The 19,478-nt window shown below is 55.1% G+C and overlaps 1 protein-coding gene across 1 annotated transcript in view; it reads left to right on the top strand.

Moving 5' to 3' along the window:
* SLIT3 (slit guidance ligand 3) overlaps positions 1 to 19,478 on the top strand; it is a 518,212-nt gene that overhangs the window by 394,051 nt on the left and 104,683 nt on the right. The window contains exon 7 of the mRNA XM_028528159.2: positions 15,096 to 15,167. Coding sequence (XP_028383960.1) covers positions 15,096 to 15,167 — 72 coding nt within the window. The remainder of the gene's footprint in view (positions 1 to 15,095; positions 15,168 to 19,478) is intronic.

Genomic DNA, 19,478 nt, shown 5'->3' with positions numbered 1-19,478 from the left:
AGTGGAGGAGAAGCCAGTAAGAGAAAGAGAACAAAAATGAGAAAATCTAATTAATGAGGTAGTTCATTGTTTCAATAGCGCCGTCGGAGAAGAAAAAAGGTTTTCAGACATTTCCTCCTGACTACATACAGCCAGCCAACAGAAGCCCCGTAGATGCGGCGCCAAGACGCCAGCCCCGAGAGGTCAGGGAGGCACCGGGAAGCGGCTCATCTCCCAGCCAGTGGTCGGCCTCGGGCAGGTTACTGGTACCGGCTGAACCGCCCGCAGAGAGCCAGTGGGCGCTGCTGGGAAGGCCTCGCTCCCGTGTATGTCACTTGCCAGCTTCGGACATTAGGTGACATTGGTACAGCCTGGCTCATGGAAGGACCTCAGTGTCCGCAGGGTGACCTCCTGTGACTGGGATAAGGCGCAGAGGCCAAGGGCAGGGCCGGGGCTAGAGTGGGGCCCGCGCCTCCTGACATTTTGCGCCTTGGGTGCCCCACTTCCCGCACCCCAGTCCCGACCCCGACTAGGAGAGGCCAAGGGCAACAGGTTGTTGGTAACAGCAAGGAGACTAGACCCAGCCCCCCCCAGGCCCTGATCCCATGCTCTTTGCCCACGCTGGGCACCCCCACGCCGTCGGGCCCCTCAGCAGAAACCCCTCGTCGCACTGCAGTGGTCCTTTCCCCACCCACCGCCGAGCGTTCCACGTTCTTTAGGGACCGAGGGAGGCACACGCTAGTCCTGGTCCTGCCTCCAGCTCTCTCGGGACCAGAGGCTGTGAACCAGACCATGGGCTAAATAGCATCCACAGACGAGCTTCCCTTAATCCCGTAAAATGTTTTCCACAAATTGAAAGTAGTATTTCATATTTAAAACTTATGATATTTTTCGTGAAAATGCAGCTCTGGACTTGTAGCAAACCAGAAGCGTTGGCAGCCCAGGGCCGCGTTGCCTTCTGCACCGCGGTCAGTGGTGGCCGCAGTGCACACAGCCACCCCCACACACACACACACGAGGTGTGTGAGGCCACTCTCCCAGCAGCCTCCGCTCACGGGAGTGACCTGCACCCAGGCAGGCCCTGCCGTGATCCACCGAAGCAAGGACGCTCTGGGCACTAGCATAGTGCCAGATGCCAGGGGGACAGGGGAGCGCTAAGTGAGCAGGCGGGTGCCCGCCGGAGCAGCCCCTCTGGGCCGGAGCTTACCAGCGCTGCTGAACGGGCACGGTCAACAGAGCTCAGTGACGTGGGGCCCGGGACTCCCCACCTGAGCGAGCAGAAACCGCTCATGCCCTGTCTTCCAGACAGCTCCTCTCAAGAGTTGAACTGGCCTGCATATCCCCTTTGATTGTAAAGCAGTTGGAACTGGGTTCATGCAAATAACGAGAAACAGGAGGGAATGCCCACCCACCCTGTTTCCTGTTCCCCAGACCCCCCCACATACTGAGCTCCCTCTCAGCCCACATTCAGAGGAGATCCAGGAGTCAAAGCAGAGGCGGGAATTAAGCATGATTTTACGGTAGTTCTAATTCGCCAGCATTCGGGCAGGTGTGATGCGGCCTGACCCTGAGCCCCACTTGCAAACACAGAAGCACGGAGGAGAGGGTTCTTTGCTCGTATCAGAGGCGGTGAAAAGAAACAGACACCAGCCCTGGCACCCATGGCTGAGGGGTGCGGGCCCTGGGTGCAGGGTCATTCGCAGACTCTGTTGGTCCTGAGCTCAGGACACCCAGAGCTCAGCGCGGTGGCCGTCTGTTCTCGGCTTCAATCGTGCTTCCCCTGGATGTGGACTAGGTGCTCTAACAATAATAATACAGTGTGTTCTGTGCCGTAGTCCTCCCTTATCCACAGGGTTGAGGCCCCAAGCTTAATGTGTAAGTTAGGCACAGTAAGAGATTAACAACAACTAATAATAAACTAGAACCATTACAGCAATAGACTGTAATAAAAGTTATGTGAACGTGGTCCCCCACTTCAGGGGACCCCTTGCTGGAGTCTTCCTTTGGACTCAGGGCTCTCTGGGGCAACACGTCGCCATCAGCCAGAGAACATTTTCTCTTCGAGTCTTCCACCCAAAAATGTAATGTCTCCTCCATCGTAACCGAGCACTTACCACTCGCTGTGGTTGTAACATTTGCAGTTTCAGGTATGACAGCAAAACTAGCACCAATTTCTTTTTCCTCCTTTACAATTTCACACATAGAGGTTTCCTTCTTACCATAGATTTCAGCAATATCGGGATGCGATTTTTTTTTCTTATTAAGTTGAGAATTTTTATCTTTTCGTTCATAGGAAAGACAGCTTCTCTTCGGCATATGTGAACTGCCAGCATCACTAATCTTGCATTTTTGGGACATTATTAAGTGAAATAAGGGGAACTTGAACCCAAGCTCTGAGACACCGCAGTTGATCTGATAACCCAGACAGCCGTACTAAGTGGCTAACGTTCGGGCAGCGTACGCGGCACAGAGGCGCCGCACGCAGGGGTGATTCATCCACATCCTGGGTGGGGCCGAGCAGGACGGGGTGAGGTTTCCTCAGGCTACCCGGAACAGCACGCCGTTTCAAACTCAGGAGTTGTTCTCTGTATCGCTTATTTCTGGAATTTTCCATTTAACACTTTTGGACCACAGTTGACCACGGGTCACAAACCGCAGGAGGAAAACTGGATGAGGGGAGGGACTGCTGTAATACAATGATATTACATTATTATTATCAGTATAGTCATCATGCATATCATGGCTGTCATGGCCTCCACTTTGTTGCATGCGCTGTCTTGTAGGCACCATGCTGTTAGGGTGCAGCATTTCGTATAAATCCCCGGCAGGGCCTTTCGAGGTGGATCTTGTTCATCTCCTCCTTTTACCCACGAGGAGCCCGAAGCCCAGAGACGTTGAGGGACTTGCCCCGAGTGCCACTGGCGAGCGCAGAGGGGCTGCTCTTCCAGTGTCAGCGCCAGCTCTGCCTGACCCCTGAACCCCGCACCTCACTGCTGTGCTAAAAAAAATTAAATTAAAACATTTATTTCAAAATACACGCCAGAGAAACCATCACGTGCATCCGCGGGATTACTGGCTGTAATAAATGCCCAGAGTAATCAGGACCGATAGGTTTTCTTTTTGAAGAGTTGACCCAGAGGGCACTCCACTAAACCTGTGACTTGGGCTTACTCAGCATCACCTCCAAGTCCACAAAACTACCCCGACCTGGAGGTACGAGGCCAAGGTTGAGCTTGGAGGAGTGTCAGAGACTTCCTGTAGGACTGGCTGCCAGTCCGGCTGCGCCAAACTGGGTGACTTGGGGTTCACTTCTTTATCGTCATGTAGACACTGTGGCATCAGCCCCTTGGGGTGCTTGTGTGTCTCGGGCAAGTCACAGACGCCCAGATAGGCCTCTCGTGACGATCGAAGTTGATCCACTTCCACTGCCCTCTCTCCGGGACCTCGCACAAGCCTGGCGCACAGTAGGTCGTCCAAGTGCGGGGAACCACACCGAGGTGAAATTAATGAACTGAGTGGAAGGCCACTTCGCCCCCATCCCCAGATGTTCTGCTGTGTCTTGGCCCCGAACAGAACGAGATTAAAGTTGTCCCAGAGTTATTTTAAATATTGAACAATGAAATATTTTACTGAAGCGGCACATTCCTCATATGTATTACCTTTGGTTTTTCATTCCTCCAGCTAAAGGGTGATTTTCTTTTCCTTATTAACAGTGAACAAAATTAGAACCTCCGTGAAAATTGGTGTTTTCAAACAGACAGGACTCATTTTCATTTATTTACAAAATGTTTCACCTGGGTCCCTCTGGGAGCTGCAGAGGGTTTACTTTTTAGCAGACTCCGGAATCAGAGCGCCTCCCCAGTCATGACAGAGACTTGAAATAGACCTGTCTGTCAAGGCTTAATGAAAGTCTTAAAACATCTTCAGAATATGATTTTTTGGGCACCGTGCTGCACACTGTGCATTGTTCAGACGATCAGGGTGAAGACGGAACATTGTAGAAAACACCGAGAACACCCATTCCGCCCCCAGAACACTAGGAAAGAGACTGGCTTCCCCAGACAGGCCCACTGGCGCCCCCGCCCACCCTCCTCATGGTCCCCCGGACTGGGAGTTTGACCGGAGACATGGTCTTAAAGCAACTAGCTTGGTTTTGAGAATATCAGCTTGAGGGAAACGTGAACCTTTTATTTTTAATGAAGATCTTCTTTTCCCCATATTTAAAGAAGCATTCCTTTAGCAGTTCGGGTCACTAGGATCGGGGGGACCCAGTGGTTTCCGCTGGAGTTCCTTTTCCTGTTAACGGAAGGCTGCTTTGGTCTCGAAACGGAAGTGTGGCGCGTGCATTTCTGGGTAAAGAGGCCACGGCAGAGGTGGCCGCATGGTTCTTCACCGACAGAGGACCTTGAACGGGTGGGGCTCCCCTTGTCGACCTCTCCTCCAGGCGGCGCTGAGGTGGGGTCAGGTCATGGACACCCCAGAGGCCACCGTCTCCGGCCCCCAGGTTTCCGAGCTGAAATTCTGGCTTCACAACCTAGACCAGGGAGCAGCCCTTTGGTTCGCTTTGTGTCCCTAAAACAAAGTAGAAAATGAGCTCTGCATCTTTAGAAAAGGATTCCAGGAGGTTTTCTCTCGGGGGCAAGATTAGGAAGCCCGTGGGGAAATGCCGCCAGCTAGAGCCGCATGGGGAGGAGCTTGTGCACGGGCCTCCGCCCTCTCTCCACCCGGCAGCCGGCTCTGGTGCCCAGGGTTTGAGCACAGGCAGCGGGACCTCGCTCCTCGAGCAGTGGTGAAGGGAGTATGACTCTGCTCCTCCAAGGTCACGCCTGGAACCACAGACCAGCTCTGGAGAGGCCATTCTCCTTCCACTTAGAGAGAACTCAGAGGATCCCAACTATGGGCCCAGAGGTTGAATGAAACCTGCAGATGTGGGATTTGATTTGTTTTGTTTTGTTCTAGTCTTCCCAGTGGTTAAAAAAAAAAAAGAATTAGTCCCCATGTTTAAAACTCCGGTGCTTTTATTTGAAAGTGTGTAAGTTCACCTTTCCACAAGCATCCAGAAGCTACGGCCTGCGTGTGCCGTGGCGGCCGGAGGAAGGCAGTGTTGGGCACTTGTGCCGTCGGCTCCTGCAGCCACGAGCCTCACGTGCCCCTGGGGCACTTCGAATGTGGCGAGTGCTGATTGGTCCAGCTTGCTTCGTTTTAACTGATGTGAATGTGAACGGCCACCTTCTTGCACAGAGCAGGTTGAGAGCTGATGGCGGGCACCCCGTTTGGGCTGCTCACACCTTTGAGTTTGGCCAGGTGTCCTGTCTGTATGCGGATCTGGGCATCCAGAGGCACCCCCCCCAGCCCCCACCCCACTGCTGCCTGGAAAACTGCCCCCGTTCCAGAAGCGCCATGTGAGAGCCAGCACCAGCCCAGCGGGAACGGGGGAGGGGGGCATAGCAGTCCCCTGGCCCCAGCACTTCCTTTTAAGAGAAGGAAACTCCCCCAGAAAGGCGAGGAGCCTTGCCCACACACTTTCTCCAGTGCTCTAAGTGGCCATCTACCTTCCCCCTAAATAAGCGGAAAGGAAACGGAAATTAATGAAGCCTGCCTCCGTGCCCTGCCATCCCAGCATCCCTTAATCTCCAGCACTGTGCCGGAGGCAGCATTTTCCATTCGGCACGGGACCGCACCCTCCCTTCCCAGTGCCTTCCCATCACACGGCCACTGCCCGAGGGCTGACCACCCAGCACCCCCATGGGTCGCTGTCCAGGAGAGAACAATCTGGAAAGGGATGGGCTTCCACATCACTGACCCTGGCTACCGGTCATGACCGGAGCCCAGTGAGCAAACAGTGGGGGTGCCTGCCCATCTTCAAGCCCCAATAGCCCAACGTGTGAATGGCAGCCAGGTCCCCGAGAGAGTCCCTCCCTGACAAACATCCGAGCGGGACCTCGCTGGCCTCTCAGCCCAGGGCTGCGTCTCACACACCTTGTGCAGTTTTCTGCTGGCAGGCCTGGAGAGGCTCAGGTCCAGACGGTACCCGAGAAACGAGGGTGAGCTCAGCCCCGTAACTGAGGAGTAGCGGGCAGCAGCGGACAGGAGCGCACCTGCTGGGCGGAGCACGGTTTGACCCCCTAAACACAAACATCCTCGGGGCTCTTCGTCCTCCAGTGATGCTAAGTGGGGAAGAGAGCGTTGACTACTTCCAACTGTTGGAAGACAGTCCCTTGGAAGAGTGGGCGTCTCAGCGAGTGACCGCCCCCAGGAGGTGCAGGGTGTCACCATAACGCAGTTGGAGTTCTCTGATCGAGCGCAGACAGTGCGGCCTCACTCCTCGAACTTCATCCGTTCCAGAAAACTGTTCGAGGGTGATTTATTCAAAAGCAAATCTCCCCCGTCGCCTTAGAGACGTGTGACGGATCACACAGGTATCAGCGTGACGGCGTTGTCGGGCAGAGAAGTGACCCCCGGAGTTTTGTTAGACAGCCGAGATATTTTTTCCGTGGATAACTTGGTCCAGAACCAAGACGTTCAAGGACCGAGATTGGACTGTATATGCTGAACGTGTCCTTGGTACCTATGTGTCCTGTGATAACCGTGTGTCAAACGTGTATCTACTTGCTTTACGTCATTAAATTCATCTGTTTGGCTCAGAGACCAAACACTGGCTCCTGAGGGCAGATCCCGCCCCCGGGAACGTTCCGCCTGTGACTTTGGTTCCTTAAGGTTCACCTACGTTGCAGACGTGGGAGGCGTCACATAAAACGTCCAGACGTCTGGCTCTCTCCTCTTAGAAAAGGGGAACGACGGGCAGCCTTGCACCCACGCCCCAGCTCAGCAGTGGTCCTCCCACACGGGAAGGGGCGATCGGGTGGCGGGGTCACGCTGACCACACGGCCGGGCAGCCCACTTACTCACTCAGACGTCAAGCCGTGCTCCCGCGGGCGGTGGAGCTCATCTTCCCAGGTCAGCCCAGAGGCTGTTCGGAGTGGAAATGTGTTTTCATCAAAAGGCGGAGAAAGCGTGACCCTTCACATTTTGAAACGCCTTAGTGCATATTCACTGAGTCATCCCGTGTGCCAAACACCAGGCTTAGCCCTGCCTCGGGGCACACGACAGGCATGCGCTCTGCCCTCTCTCGGTGCGCGCACTGCTGAGTGTTCCGATGCTCCCCCCCCCACCCGGCCACCCCCGCCTTCCTGGGCTAGACGTCGGACTCGGCGGAGGTGGAAATGGTCTGTTTCTCCCCCCCAACTACAAACTCAGCGTCCAGTTACGTAGGATGGACGGTGTTCTTTCATCCTCAGCCCACGGCAGACATCCGCGCACCCTGGCAGCTGCCTGGCCTCTAACTAACGCAGCAGGCAGGATCGGCTGCTGTCCAGGCTCCCCGTTTCCAGGGGATGACATAGCATTAGGAGACTGAGTCCGTTCCATCCGTGTTGTCATGTAAGGGACACTTTACAGCTCAGCGGGGCATTGGGAGGCGGTCGGACCACTCCGAATCACTGCCAGGCGTTGTCTGCGACCCTCCCAATGCCTGAGGGAGGGGTTCTTGGGGGTCCAGGGGCCAAACGCCCAGAAGCTGGGAGCGTCCTGAAGACCTGCACCACCAGGCTCGGGGGGGAGCGGTGGCGAGGTTCGAACCGTCATCTTTCCCTTTCGACCTTCCATTTCTTACGTTTACTTGGGAGGCCTCTTTTCCTGCTGTTCCTTGACACCAAGCCTCTGCCGGATGGCACGGGATGAGTTTCTGTCTGTCACCACATGAATATATATAACGAGGGAAGGACCGGAGACAAGCCCTTCTGCTGAGGAACCCATACCATCGAAGGCCCAGATTGGCAGCTGATTGTTTGTATTTATTCCCGTAGATTTTCCAAGACACCTGGAGACCATTTAAAATGTTACTTGGCAGTGAGAGCCCTGTTTAAAAATAACGCTCACCCCGGTGCCAAATCACTTTGGAGTCGGGTACAAATATTGAGACAAAAACCCCAGCTGTTATTGCTTTGGCTGCTAATTTGAGGTGTCAAACGAGAGGCCGACTGCTATACGTCAGTGAATAAGGCCCCTTGTGAGATCATTATGTTTTCGAACAGTGGAGAGTAATGGGCTAATCAGTGCGGCATCAGTTGTTTTCATTATATGCCCACACAATGGTTATGAGCTTTAATTTAAACGGTCCGCGGGGAGATCAAGGAAATGAGTTATGTGCCGCGCCCAGGATGGTCCGGGAGGGCGGGTGCCGTAGGAGAGGTGGCCTCCCGCCGTCCTCTCCTCTCCTCTCCGTCCGTCCGAGGCTCATTCCTCCTCCTCTCGGCCCTCAGAGATTCACCGTCTGCTCTCAATGGCCGGGAGATGAGCTTTGTTTAAGGAGATCTGTACTCGGTTCTCCTCGGCACTCCTGAAACTCCCGGTCAACCAAGTTAACGGTACGGGTGGCTTTGGGCAACACGTAGACTCCTTAGCCAAACCGTGACCTTAGAAGGCTCTGAGACACCACGGCCCCCTCTTCCGTGTCGCCTGTCCCACCGCCCTCCTTCTCTGTGCCGAGCGCTCTCTGCTCCTCGACGAGAGGACCTGGTAACGCTGTGGCTCTGAGCTGCCGTGGCAGAGGGGCGGGCCCCACGGTCCTGGCCACGTTGAAGTCAGTGACGGTGGGGTCCACCACCAGCCCATCTGACTCGCCTCCACCTCGGGAGACAGGGAAGTCGGACAGCTGCCGCCCGTCTGAAGGCAGCCCTGCAAGAGGCAGTTTGGTGAAACGGTGAAAAGAACAGGTCCTCGCATCACACTGGGCGCATGGGCTCTGCAACCGTATAGCGAGCTGTGCGGTCGGGTAGAGTCCGCTGATCTTTCCGGGATCCCAGGTGAAAATGGCAGTGGTGTCTCTGGGCCGTTGGGAGAATGAAACGAGGTCAGCCCTTGTGAATTCAACACAGGCACTGTCGGGAGTGCTTATACCTCCCGGGCCCAGCGAGCTGGCCACGGGGCGCCCACAATTACAAGTACAGGTCAGGACACCTCCAGGATCCCTTTAAAAAGCCACCCTGTTGCCATAGCTGCCGATGACTCACTAAGAGTCTCCTTCCTGGGGAAGGTTAAGGAGGAAACCGCCTTACTTATCTATCTAGACTCAAGAAGTCAATCAGCCTTGAGACAGGGACGAACTCCTTGAGGTAGGCCCAAGGAGTCTGGATCCACACCTGAGAGGAGGGGAAGGAGAGGGGTTCCAAGAGTACCCCCGGAAGGTCGGCACGCTGGGAGGCTGCAGTGGCACTTCCTGCGGATGCCTGGCTTCGCAATTATGTGGTGCATGCTCGCAGATAATATCGCTGCATTAGAGCCAATTACAGAGCGTTATGGACACACAGCACGCAGATTGCACCCAGAGCCAGGAAAGCACAGAGTGATAAAGCGAAGGCCTAATCGGAGGAGACAGAGGGAAATGTCAGCCTTATTAAGGTTGCCAGGGTGGTGTGGCTGCAGCTGGACTTGGATCCTCAGAGCAAAGATGGCTATCTTGAGGGACCCAAGGGAGAGCCCTACCTCACCACTCAGCAGAGGATGGGGCGGAGCTGGGGGCGGAGCTGGGGGCAGAGCTCTCCCACGGTGATGACAGCTACCTCCATCCTAGACTGACTGTGCCCCATTCCAGAGCCGGGGCCTCTTTCTAGGTGGGAGAGCACTGCCCCCCACACAAGAGGCCTCCAGTGCCAGCCCGTAGGCTGCACTCCATGCTTAGGTAAAGGCTCCGTTCTTAGCCTTTCCCTTGTTCAGCGGTTTTCCACTTGAGCTTGCGTGGGACTGCTCTGCAGACCCATGGAAACGCAGGAGGCTGGGCCCACCCCAGCGCTTCTGGTTCGGGACGTGCATCGCTGACAAGCTCCCGGGTGACGCTCCAGGTCTGGGGACCACACTTTGAGAACCACCGCCCAAGTTTGTTCTGTGCCCAACCGAAGGCGGAGTCACCGGCCCTGTCCCCAGGCAGGGCCTTCCGCATGCTCTGGTTCCTCCTTCACAACAGCGCCGGTCTGGGGAATGGGGAGGCCAGTCCTCCCGGGCTGGGGGGGAGGGGGCGGCGAGAAGGGAGCAGCACAGAGTCAGACCGCCTGCTCTGGAATCCCAGCCCAGCCACGTGCTGCGCGGGCCCTCCTGCCAACGGTGTTTGTCCCTGCGTTTAAGGTCTGAACGGCTCTGACCCGATCCCCTCTTCTTACAGAGCCACTTTCAGCCTTGCCTGGCGCATTACAGCCCATCGCTGGCAAAGGCAGGACGAGCTCTGCCCAGCTCTAGAGCAGCCAGAGGTCAGCAAGCGTTGTCGCTGGGAAGCCAGTTAGTAAATATTTTAGGCTTCCGGGCCATATGGTCTCTGTCACAACTACTCAGCCATCGTAACAGGAGAGCAGCCGTAGACAGCACACAAGCAAATGGGCAAAACTTTACTTACAAAAACAGGCCATGGCCGGATGAGATTTGGCTCGCGGGATGTCGCTGTCCAACTCTGGGACAGACCAAACTGTGTACCAGTCCCTCACGCATTCATCGTTCCAGGGTAGTGGGGGGTGGGGGTGGGGGTCTCGTCGTGCCACAGGACCCCAGCATTTCACCGAGGAACATGGGGAAGCACACGCTTTCTCAGGGTATTGGGGTTCACCGTGTGCCCTACAGAAGCAGTGGTGAGATCCCTCAGCTCCAAGTGCCCCTGGAGAAGGAATGTTCGATGCCCTCCTTGTAGGGCACACACTGAGAGTGGGATCCACTGGGAGAGGCAGCATCGTCCAGATAGATCATTTCAGTGTGGAAAACGGTCCCTTTTCATTAGGCACACATGCTCCGAGTCTGGCAAGGCAGAAGGGACATGAGACAGTATACAGGTCAAACTGAGTCACGATATAAATACGGGGTGTATAATGGGGAAGGGCTTTGTACGAGAGAGAGGGAGGTAAGAGGACTGTCTCCGAAATCCCATGCGGGGGAGGTGCCTTACTGCTAGTTCCGACTGAAATGCCCATCCCGTAGCTCATGGTGGTGCAATACGGGGAGCCAGAGCAGTCCTGCAGTTGGATACAATTAATGGGACTCTGAACTTGAAAACGGGCTGAATTGAAAGCATTTACTTAGGGAAAAGCCTCTGACCTGGGTGACTTGGGGTAAAGTGTATTTTCCCAAAATATTTCCAAAGGAGCAGAGGAGTGAGGACGGAACTAGACTCCGGAATCTGGCAGAACCCTGCCAGGACGTGGCGGGAAACACGGTGCAGGTGATGAGGCCGCCGCAGGGCGTCTGAACCAGCCACCCAGTGGGGATGGGGGCGGCCCCCGGGCAGACCAAGCCATTTCTTTTTCCGTTGCTCAATTTCTAAAGACGTGTGTAGAACAAGAGGCAACAGGAGGCTTGTCCAGTTGTTTCCAGCTGTGGGTCCCAGAGTGGCCTCGACGGAGAATACCATGCTGGAGTAGCAAATTCACCCAAAGCACAGGGGGCAGCGAGCAAGCTGGGAGGAACTGTGGTGTAAAGAAAGCACAGCAGGGCCTGGATTCCCCAGAGCCCGTGAGCCGCCCTGGGTGAGCCTCCTACCTCTCATAGCTTCACATTGCTCATCTGTAAATGGGAACCATAATTCCGACTTCAGGGTACTGCAAGGATCGAATGAGATGAATGTGAAAGTGCATTATAAACTGTAAAGGGCCAAAGGAGCAATAGGAACAAGAGCTAATGATTACTGACCATGGCCTGTGAGCCTGGCAGGGTGCTCACAAGTGTGCCCTCCACGCCTATTTCCGGGGCATGGCGGTCGTCTGAGGATGCTGCCCCAAAATGTCCATCCCAGGAACCAATGACTATAATATAGGGACTTGGCGGATGGGACTGAGTATCAGGAGAGAGGGGGTGACCTGGATTATCCAGTGATGCCATCCATCGCAAGGGTCTTCGTTAGAGAGAAAGAGGAGGTCACAGAGCCAGCAGAAGTAAGAGGTAGGAGTGGCCAAGGAAGGGGCCACGGCCAGACAATGTGCGTGGCCTCTACAGGCAGCGAAAGGCCAGGCAGCAAATTCCCTTCCCGATGCTCCCAGAAAAAACACAGTCCCGTGGATCCATTGTAGACCTCTGGCCTCCGGACTACAAAAGATAAATTTGTGTTGTTTTGAGCCCCCGAATGATCGGTAACCTGTTGCAGCAGCAACAGACGACAGATAGAGGCATCCTTCCCAGAGCCAGGCTTGTCTGGGGTCCTACCCTGCTACCACCACGCGCTTCCTCCAGGAAACAGAGACGACCACAAAGTGCCTGCCTCACGGGGCGGTGGAGCGACTCACGGACACGGTACCAGTGGAGCCCTTGGCCCAGCGCCTGCCTGGCATACAATAGGCTCTCACTTAATATGGGCAGTTATTAGCTTCTTACCATTTAATGGCTGCTGAAGCTGCATGAAATCAGTGCTGTTATTACCGTCCCCGTGTTGCAAAGGAGGAGACCCAGTCAGATTAGGAAAACGGACCTAGGGCTGCACAGGCTACAGGTGGCAGAGCTGGAGCCCCAACCAGGTCTCTGCTTTCAAGGCGCATGCTCACCCACTCCGCCCACTGTGTTGGGGCTATGACAACAGCACCTCCGTCAGATGCCGCCTCCTCCGGCAGGGGCTCAAAAACCAAATAGAGCACCGTGCTCCCTGCACAGGCGCAAGCTGCCAAGGCTGGGAATCAAATCAATTTGTGGTCGTTAGGGAAACGAAAACCCTAGTTGCCGTGGAAGTCAGCGTCGAAGAGGTCACCAGCACTCTGACACCCGTGGGCTGGCCAGCCCCGTGCGGCAGGTCACAGAAGTCCGAGGACTTTGTTTCGTCATTCTGGTCCTGGGATAATTGCCATTATCGTGAATGTTTTATAGCCCTCGTTACGGCTCACATTTAAATATCAGTGTAGTAATGCCTTAATAAGTCATCGCCGCCGGACCGCTGCCGGACCGCGCGGCCGGATGCAGCTAGTCGCAGCCCGGCATGTGACTGCGCCGTCTATTCAGCTCAATTAAGGCTGGCTGTGAACTCGACCTGGTGCTGGGTCCACAGCCAGCCCGGCTGGAAGGAAGCCGCTCTTCTGCAAAGCCACCTTGCTTTTCCCCTGTGAGCGAGAAGGAGGATGCTTAGATTTTCTGGCTGGACAAGTGGAGCCAGGAACTCTGGGATGGATAGAAGGGGAAATCAAGGCACCGTTTAAGGCATTTCTAATCTGCTGGAGACGGGGGTGGGAGGGGGGGCATCGTTCTCGCCCCCAGGAAGCCTCCTGCTAAGGCAGGAGAGCCGGGTCTGATGGGAGTGATAGATTCTCCAGCTCTGTCTGGTGAGACGTTCTGAATGCTCCCTGAGTGGGTGGAGATGGGATGGGCTCTCACACACACTCACACACTCACACACTCACTCACTGACACACTCACAGAAAAGATAAGCCACATAAAACAAAACAGCTCAGTAGGTTCAACTTCATAAAATGCAACGTGCCTGCACGGGTGCGTCAGTAAAGGTGCGGAGTAGGCGGAAGCAGGCAGTGTAAATTTGGTCTGTTCACTCCTTTTTACCACGGGATACGTCTAAACTAATGCCAGACACACGGGAGCTGCTTAATAAATACCGGCGGGAAGGAAGAAAGCGCATCCGGTTCTGTGTAAGCAGATTTCCTCTCGGGCCTGTTGGCCAAACAAATGTCACGTAGGCCGGGGGTTGTTGAGGAACAGCCTGACGCAGGGGGTGTGATCACCGGAATCCCACTGTGAGCGAGGGCCAACGGGGCTAGAAAAGGGGTCTGGGCTGGGCCCCTTAAGGGCTGGTACAGGGGCCCCTGTGTGCTGGACAAAGCTCTGTTTCTGTTTCCATGGGGGTGGGGCGGGGGGGAGAGGACAGGAATGACCGGGACAGGGCCAGGCTCTCCCCGGCACTGTCAGGAAAGTGGGAGCCTCCATTCACCAACCGCGGACTGCGTGCTAAGCCTTTCACCCTCCCCCCTGTGTGGTGGTGCCATTACCTGCCTCCATCCGCCAGTGAAGGACCTGTGGATGAGAGATGTTGACAATTAGCCCAAGGCCACACAACTAGGCTGTATAAGACTTAATTTGAACCACGTGTGGATCACGTCATGGGGCTGTAGTAATGCACAAAATAGAAAATGTTAGAGGGCACTTTAAGAGGAAGATAATGTGTTCGTTAAGAGCCAAAGGCAAAAACATCTGCCTAACCGATGAGCAAAGACTGTTCTGCCTTCGTGCCATTTCCCCCTCTGCAGATGGCTTCCCCTGGGCTTCCGTAATAGGCGTCCATAGAAGGGCAGGCCCAGGGCGGCACGTGCCTGCAGCCTGATTTCATTTTTTGGCAGTCTTAGTTCATTCTGGTCCATTCACAGAGCCCACATCTCTCTCTTTGCTTTTCACTTAAAAGAGCCAGTCAGTGCTAATGTCCTGCTGTAGGAGTTCCCATCCCCTGGTCGTGGAGATGCACGAGGAAGGGGAGACTTCATCCCTGCCCTCACAGACTCACCAAGAGCCAGAATAACCTATCCACGTGGCATCCTATGGAGGCACTATGTACACGGGGCAGCACAAGGAGCTTGCAGAAGGATAATGCTGGGTTCAAGTCCCATCTCCAGAGCACAGCAGCTCTGGGTCCCTGGGAAAGCCACCTTACTTCTCTGTGGCTCCGCCTCCTCGTGTGTAGCATGAAGGTAGTGCCTGCCTTGTAGGGCTGTGTATGACTGAGCAAGATGATGTGTATCTGTTTCCTTCTCTCTAAAATGAGGACAGCAATAGGCAACCAGCGTTGTAGGTGTGAGAATTAGAGCTATTGTGACAAAGCACTCAGCACATAGCAGGATTTCAGGAAGTGCTATTATTATTCCAGGTGGGTCAGTAAATATGAAGCTGGCAGCAGGGGGAGGAAGGACCCACCTGAAAAAGGGAATCACGGATTCTCTTCTGGGAGATCCATCCACTTGTCTCCAGCTGCTCCACCCACTGCCCCATGTCTGAGGTCCCTCTTGCAGTCACATCCTTCCCTCCCCCACTTCTGTGAGCATTTTGGTGCCCCTCGGGCCGCTCCCCTGCTGACCATCTCCCTTCTCCCTCTGTCTCCGCAGCACCCTCAACAACAACAACATCAGCCGCATCCTGGTCACCAGCTTCAACCACATGCCGAAGATTCGAACTCTGTGAGTAAAGGTCCCTGCCTCCTCCCCCACCCGCTGCCCATCACCCGCAGCCCAGAGTGCGGCAGTCTAACCTGCATGTGAAGCCTGCGCACAGAGCTTTGACTTGCCGGGTGGTCCTTCTGTCCAAATGCTACCTCCTTCCCCTGCTGACTGAGGGGGTGTTGGTGAGAGAGAGCAGATGGGGGAGCGTGCAGCTGCCATCCGTGGTTCTGACCCACCCTTCTGCAGCAGACAGACTCGTTGCTCTTCGTCCTGGGAATCTTCCTTGTGTCTTCCATCTCGGTGGGAAAGTCTGTTAGTGTGTGTTCTCACAGAGCGTGTAGAACCGGGTCGTAACGACTCACCGTTCCCATAGCCCGTGTCATGTGACCCCCGGCGGTTCTCCCACATTGCCCGTGCTTACCGTAGTTTTCCCCTCTGCGGCCCGTCGGGGAGAGGGAGTCTTAGCACATCCTCCCTGCTCCCACCCGCCACACTCCCCTGCTCTCCTGCGTCCTGGATGATGTTCTGGTAGTGACTTGGCTCTTTATCGCCCGTGTTTGGGTGGGCCCAAGCCTTCCAGCCTGTGTACTCAGGAAGTAAATCTCCCCGTAACATCCCAAACCCAGAGCTGTTTTAGTGCCCTCATTCCCTGCGAGTTCCCCTCTACTCAGCCAGAGACCCTTTTGTAGATTCGTCCGCCAGGTTCCAAGGAGGCTCGCACTCATGCTCTTCCTGTGGGCGGAGCCTCAGGGGTGTTCACATCAGCGCTGTAGGGGAGAGCCAGCCCCTCCGAGCTTTCAGCCAAGTACACTCAGGGCCCAGGCAATGGGCTAGAATTCCTGCTGCACCCTGTATTGGCTCTGGGGCCTCTTCTTCCTCCTTAGAAATAGGGTTGGTGGGGCTCAGATGAGACTAGACATGTCAAGTGTTGGCATGGAGTAGACAGCAAATGGTGACAATGTTTTATCGTCATCATCGTCACTATTTAGCCAGAAATGAGGACTGACAGCACTAGGCAACCGGCTTCTCCATGGCCCCTAAGCAACATGGAAACCACAGAGAGATGAAAATCCTTAGAGCAGCAGTCCCCAAAGTAGGGCCCCTGGGCTAGTAGCGTCAACAGCACCTGGCACTTGTCGGAAAAGCAGAACTTCAGGCCCCACCCCAGCCCCGTGGAATCAGACTCCCCGGAGCAGGGCCAGCCCTCCAGGAGATCCCAGTGTTCCTGAGGTTTGAGAGCCCCTGCCTCGGTGCGAACGGGACCTTATCTCAGGTGAGAAGGAAGCCAAGACCCACAGAATGATTTACAAGGAAACAGGAGGGAGCGCCCTCAGAAGGACACAGAGAGGGAGTCGGGCAGACCTGAGTTTCACGGCCAGGTGTATATACCGCCTATTCTGGGCGGGTGTCTTCATCCCTCTGTGCTTCAAGGAAAGAGAGCTACGTGCTTGCCTCCCAGGTTTTGGGAGAAGGAAATGCTCTACCCAAGTGTGCCTGGCCGTGGTGTGCACACAGACACTACTGGTTATTAGGAGGAAGAAGAAAAATAATCTGGGTCCCGATTCCACCACTGTTCCCCAACTCTCCCTTTGATCCCTGATATGATAACATAATTCAGCCACGAAAATCCATCTCTGCCCTGCTTTTAAATTGGGATGGTGCAGTGATGGAGTTTTAAGGAGAAACCATTGGGTCCTCAAAGACCTCATCAAAGTACCCAGCAAACCACGAAACAGGCTGGAGAAGGACACGCCTCCGTGACCTCTACTTCTCCTCTTCTTATTCTGAGCTTAGGAGCAGCGATAGCAGAGCTGGGCCAGGTCCACGGAAGGGGGCGTGGCTAGGCCTAGGTCTTTGGTGCTTTGTCTGGGTGTGTGGCGGGGGGCGGGGAGAGAGTGGGAGAGTTTATTCTCCTCGTTTCTGTTGCCATTCTTCGCGTGGTCCTGGCCACTCATCTGATGAGTTCGAATCAATCAATCAATCTCGTCTGTTCTCTTTGCTCCCTGCCTTGTGCCATTTTCTCTTTAGTTTAATTTCGGAGATGGCTCTGTGCAGAGCTCCCCGGGGACTTGAGCTGACTAACCCCCCTTCACTGTAATTAAAGGGGGGGGGGGGGCGCCTGGTGCTGGAGAAGTGGGGAGCAGAGGAGAGAGGAAGGAAGTCATAAATGGGATTTCTAAAGGAAAGCTTTTATATTGAATTCAGAAAGCCACATTTTATAGAAAATGAACACTGGCTCCCTGTAAAAGGATTTGCTGGAAATTTAATTTCGCGTCTGTGGCTAAAAGGCACCTTTTACAAATTGGCATTCGTATTCATTCACCTTATTTTCCGTGAAGGTGGTTTTGCCAACTTGGGGTGTGGTGTCTCTGTCAGCGAGAAAGTGCAGGACAGCACGCAGCAACCGCCCGGCCACCCCGATGCCTCGGCGTCCGAATGGGAGATGGCAGGCAGCCTTGTACGTTGGGTGGGGAGAGAGGCCTGGAGCGAGTCTCCTCCCGATAAGAGTAACATCGAACATGGCTTCAGAGATTTGTGGTGCGCCAGGCCTTGTGCTAAGCACTTGCGTGAATCATTTCAGCCCTCACAGCCACCGTGGGAGGGGGTATCATCATTTATATCCCCACTTACAGAGGTTGAGGCCCAGCATTACATCACCACCCAAAGTCATGGTCATAAAGCGAAGAGCCAAAGTTATATTCGGGCAATGCGGCATCAGAGCCTGAGTGCATCCTGTCCAGTAGAAACAAACAAACAAAAAACGAAGAACAGGTTGCAGGTGAGCTGAGGGAAGTGAGACCAGAGCTCTCCGTGTGGTCAAAGGGCCCCTGGAGACCACCCGCCCCCAGTCATTGCCACCCCGACTCACCACAACTACTGACAGTAATTAAAGTAATTTCCCTTCTCACCCAGGAGAATGAGAAATACTCCTGGCAGCATACAGCTCACATCTTAGGATGAACACAATTGCTTTTCTTCTACTATTTGTCGTTGGGACTATTTTACTCAGTCTGATCCCCCAAACATGGTGTGAAAGGCAGCTGGACAGGCTCCGCTCGGCTCCACCCGCCCGGCATTTCCGGTGCATGACATTCCAACAGGGGGAAGCCGAGCCCACCAGCTGCCCCAGGCTTTGACAAGAGCCGTCAGGTCATTCTCGGCCACCTCTTTTCCAGGGTCCCACTGGGGAGAGGAGAAATCCCTACCAGGACAAAGGCTCAGGGGGCATCTGTAGCAAGGTTAAGGGGAGAGGCAGCTTGGGGCTGGCCATGGGGAATGGAGGAGGAACCAGCCTAATAGAATCCTCCAAAAGGGGAGCCTCTGACATCCTGATAATCTCAGAAACGAATCTGCTCCGTCAGGACCTGGCTCACCTGAACCCTCACCTCTGCGCTCCCACGGATCTCTCAGCCCTGATGGGACCTGACGGAGTTTGCTCGCAGAGCCCGGCTCCTGGGCCCACACTCGCTGCTGCAGAGTGAATCCCGTTTGCTCAGCTCCCACTCCTCACTGTCTGTCCCAACAGGAGCCAAACTCACTCAAAGGCACTTCCTGCGGGCACACAAAAGATCCCCGGCCCTTCGGCCTGTGCGTGCCACCAGCCTGCCTCTGCCCCGCCTGTCCCCCGCCCCGCTCACTGTTGCCATTTCCCTGGGCAGCCTTTCTCCCCGGCGCGTGTGTCTGGCCATGGAATCCCCTGTCCCTCAGGAGACCGGTCCGTTTCACTCAAGCTGCTGGTTCCCGGCAACTCCCTCTTCTCCCCATGACCTTGAGCAGAGAGGAGCCAGCTGCGAGCACACCCGCAGGCCCCGCTCTGTCCCGGTGCAAAGCGGTCATCCTTATTGCATAGCCAGAGGACTGGCTTTCCCCTTTAGACCTGGGGTCCTTCCCCCAGCTTAGCGTTTTGCACCCCCCCAGCTCCTTCGCACCTGCTGCGCCTCTCTTGAGCACCTTCGGCAGCATGGGGTGGGGGTGGCGTCTGAGCTTCGAAACCCAAAGGGGAGAGTTGCTTAGAGCCCATTATAGGCAGCGTGTCTCAGACCTGGGAGCCTATTAAAATGTGTTTGACCTTAAATATGGGCTCTGCAGCACAAAAAGAAATTTATAAACTCAAAATCAATCATTTTAAAACAAAATCATAAAAGTCTTTCCAAGTTTTTTTCAGCAGAAAAAAATGATCTTATGTGAGAATTGTGTTCCTTTAGTCGGTCTGGTATGATGGGGTCTGGGGCCCCCTGAGGCTGCCGGGGCCCCCGAGGAGCTGTCCTGCTGGAGGTGGCATCCGTGCTGGGCAGGGAGGCTGGCCGGCACGCGGCACAAGTTAGCGGC

Source organism: Phyllostomus discolor, chromosome 13, assembly GCF_004126475.2.
Source record: "Phyllostomus discolor isolate MPI-MPIP mPhyDis1 chromosome 13, mPhyDis1.pri.v3, whole genome shotgun sequence".
NCBI classification, from domain to species: domain Eukaryota; kingdom Metazoa; phylum Chordata; class Mammalia; order Chiroptera; family Phyllostomidae; genus Phyllostomus; species Phyllostomus discolor.
Note: the sequence above shows the minus strand (reverse complement) of the source record. Positions and strands in the feature narration are given on the sequence as shown.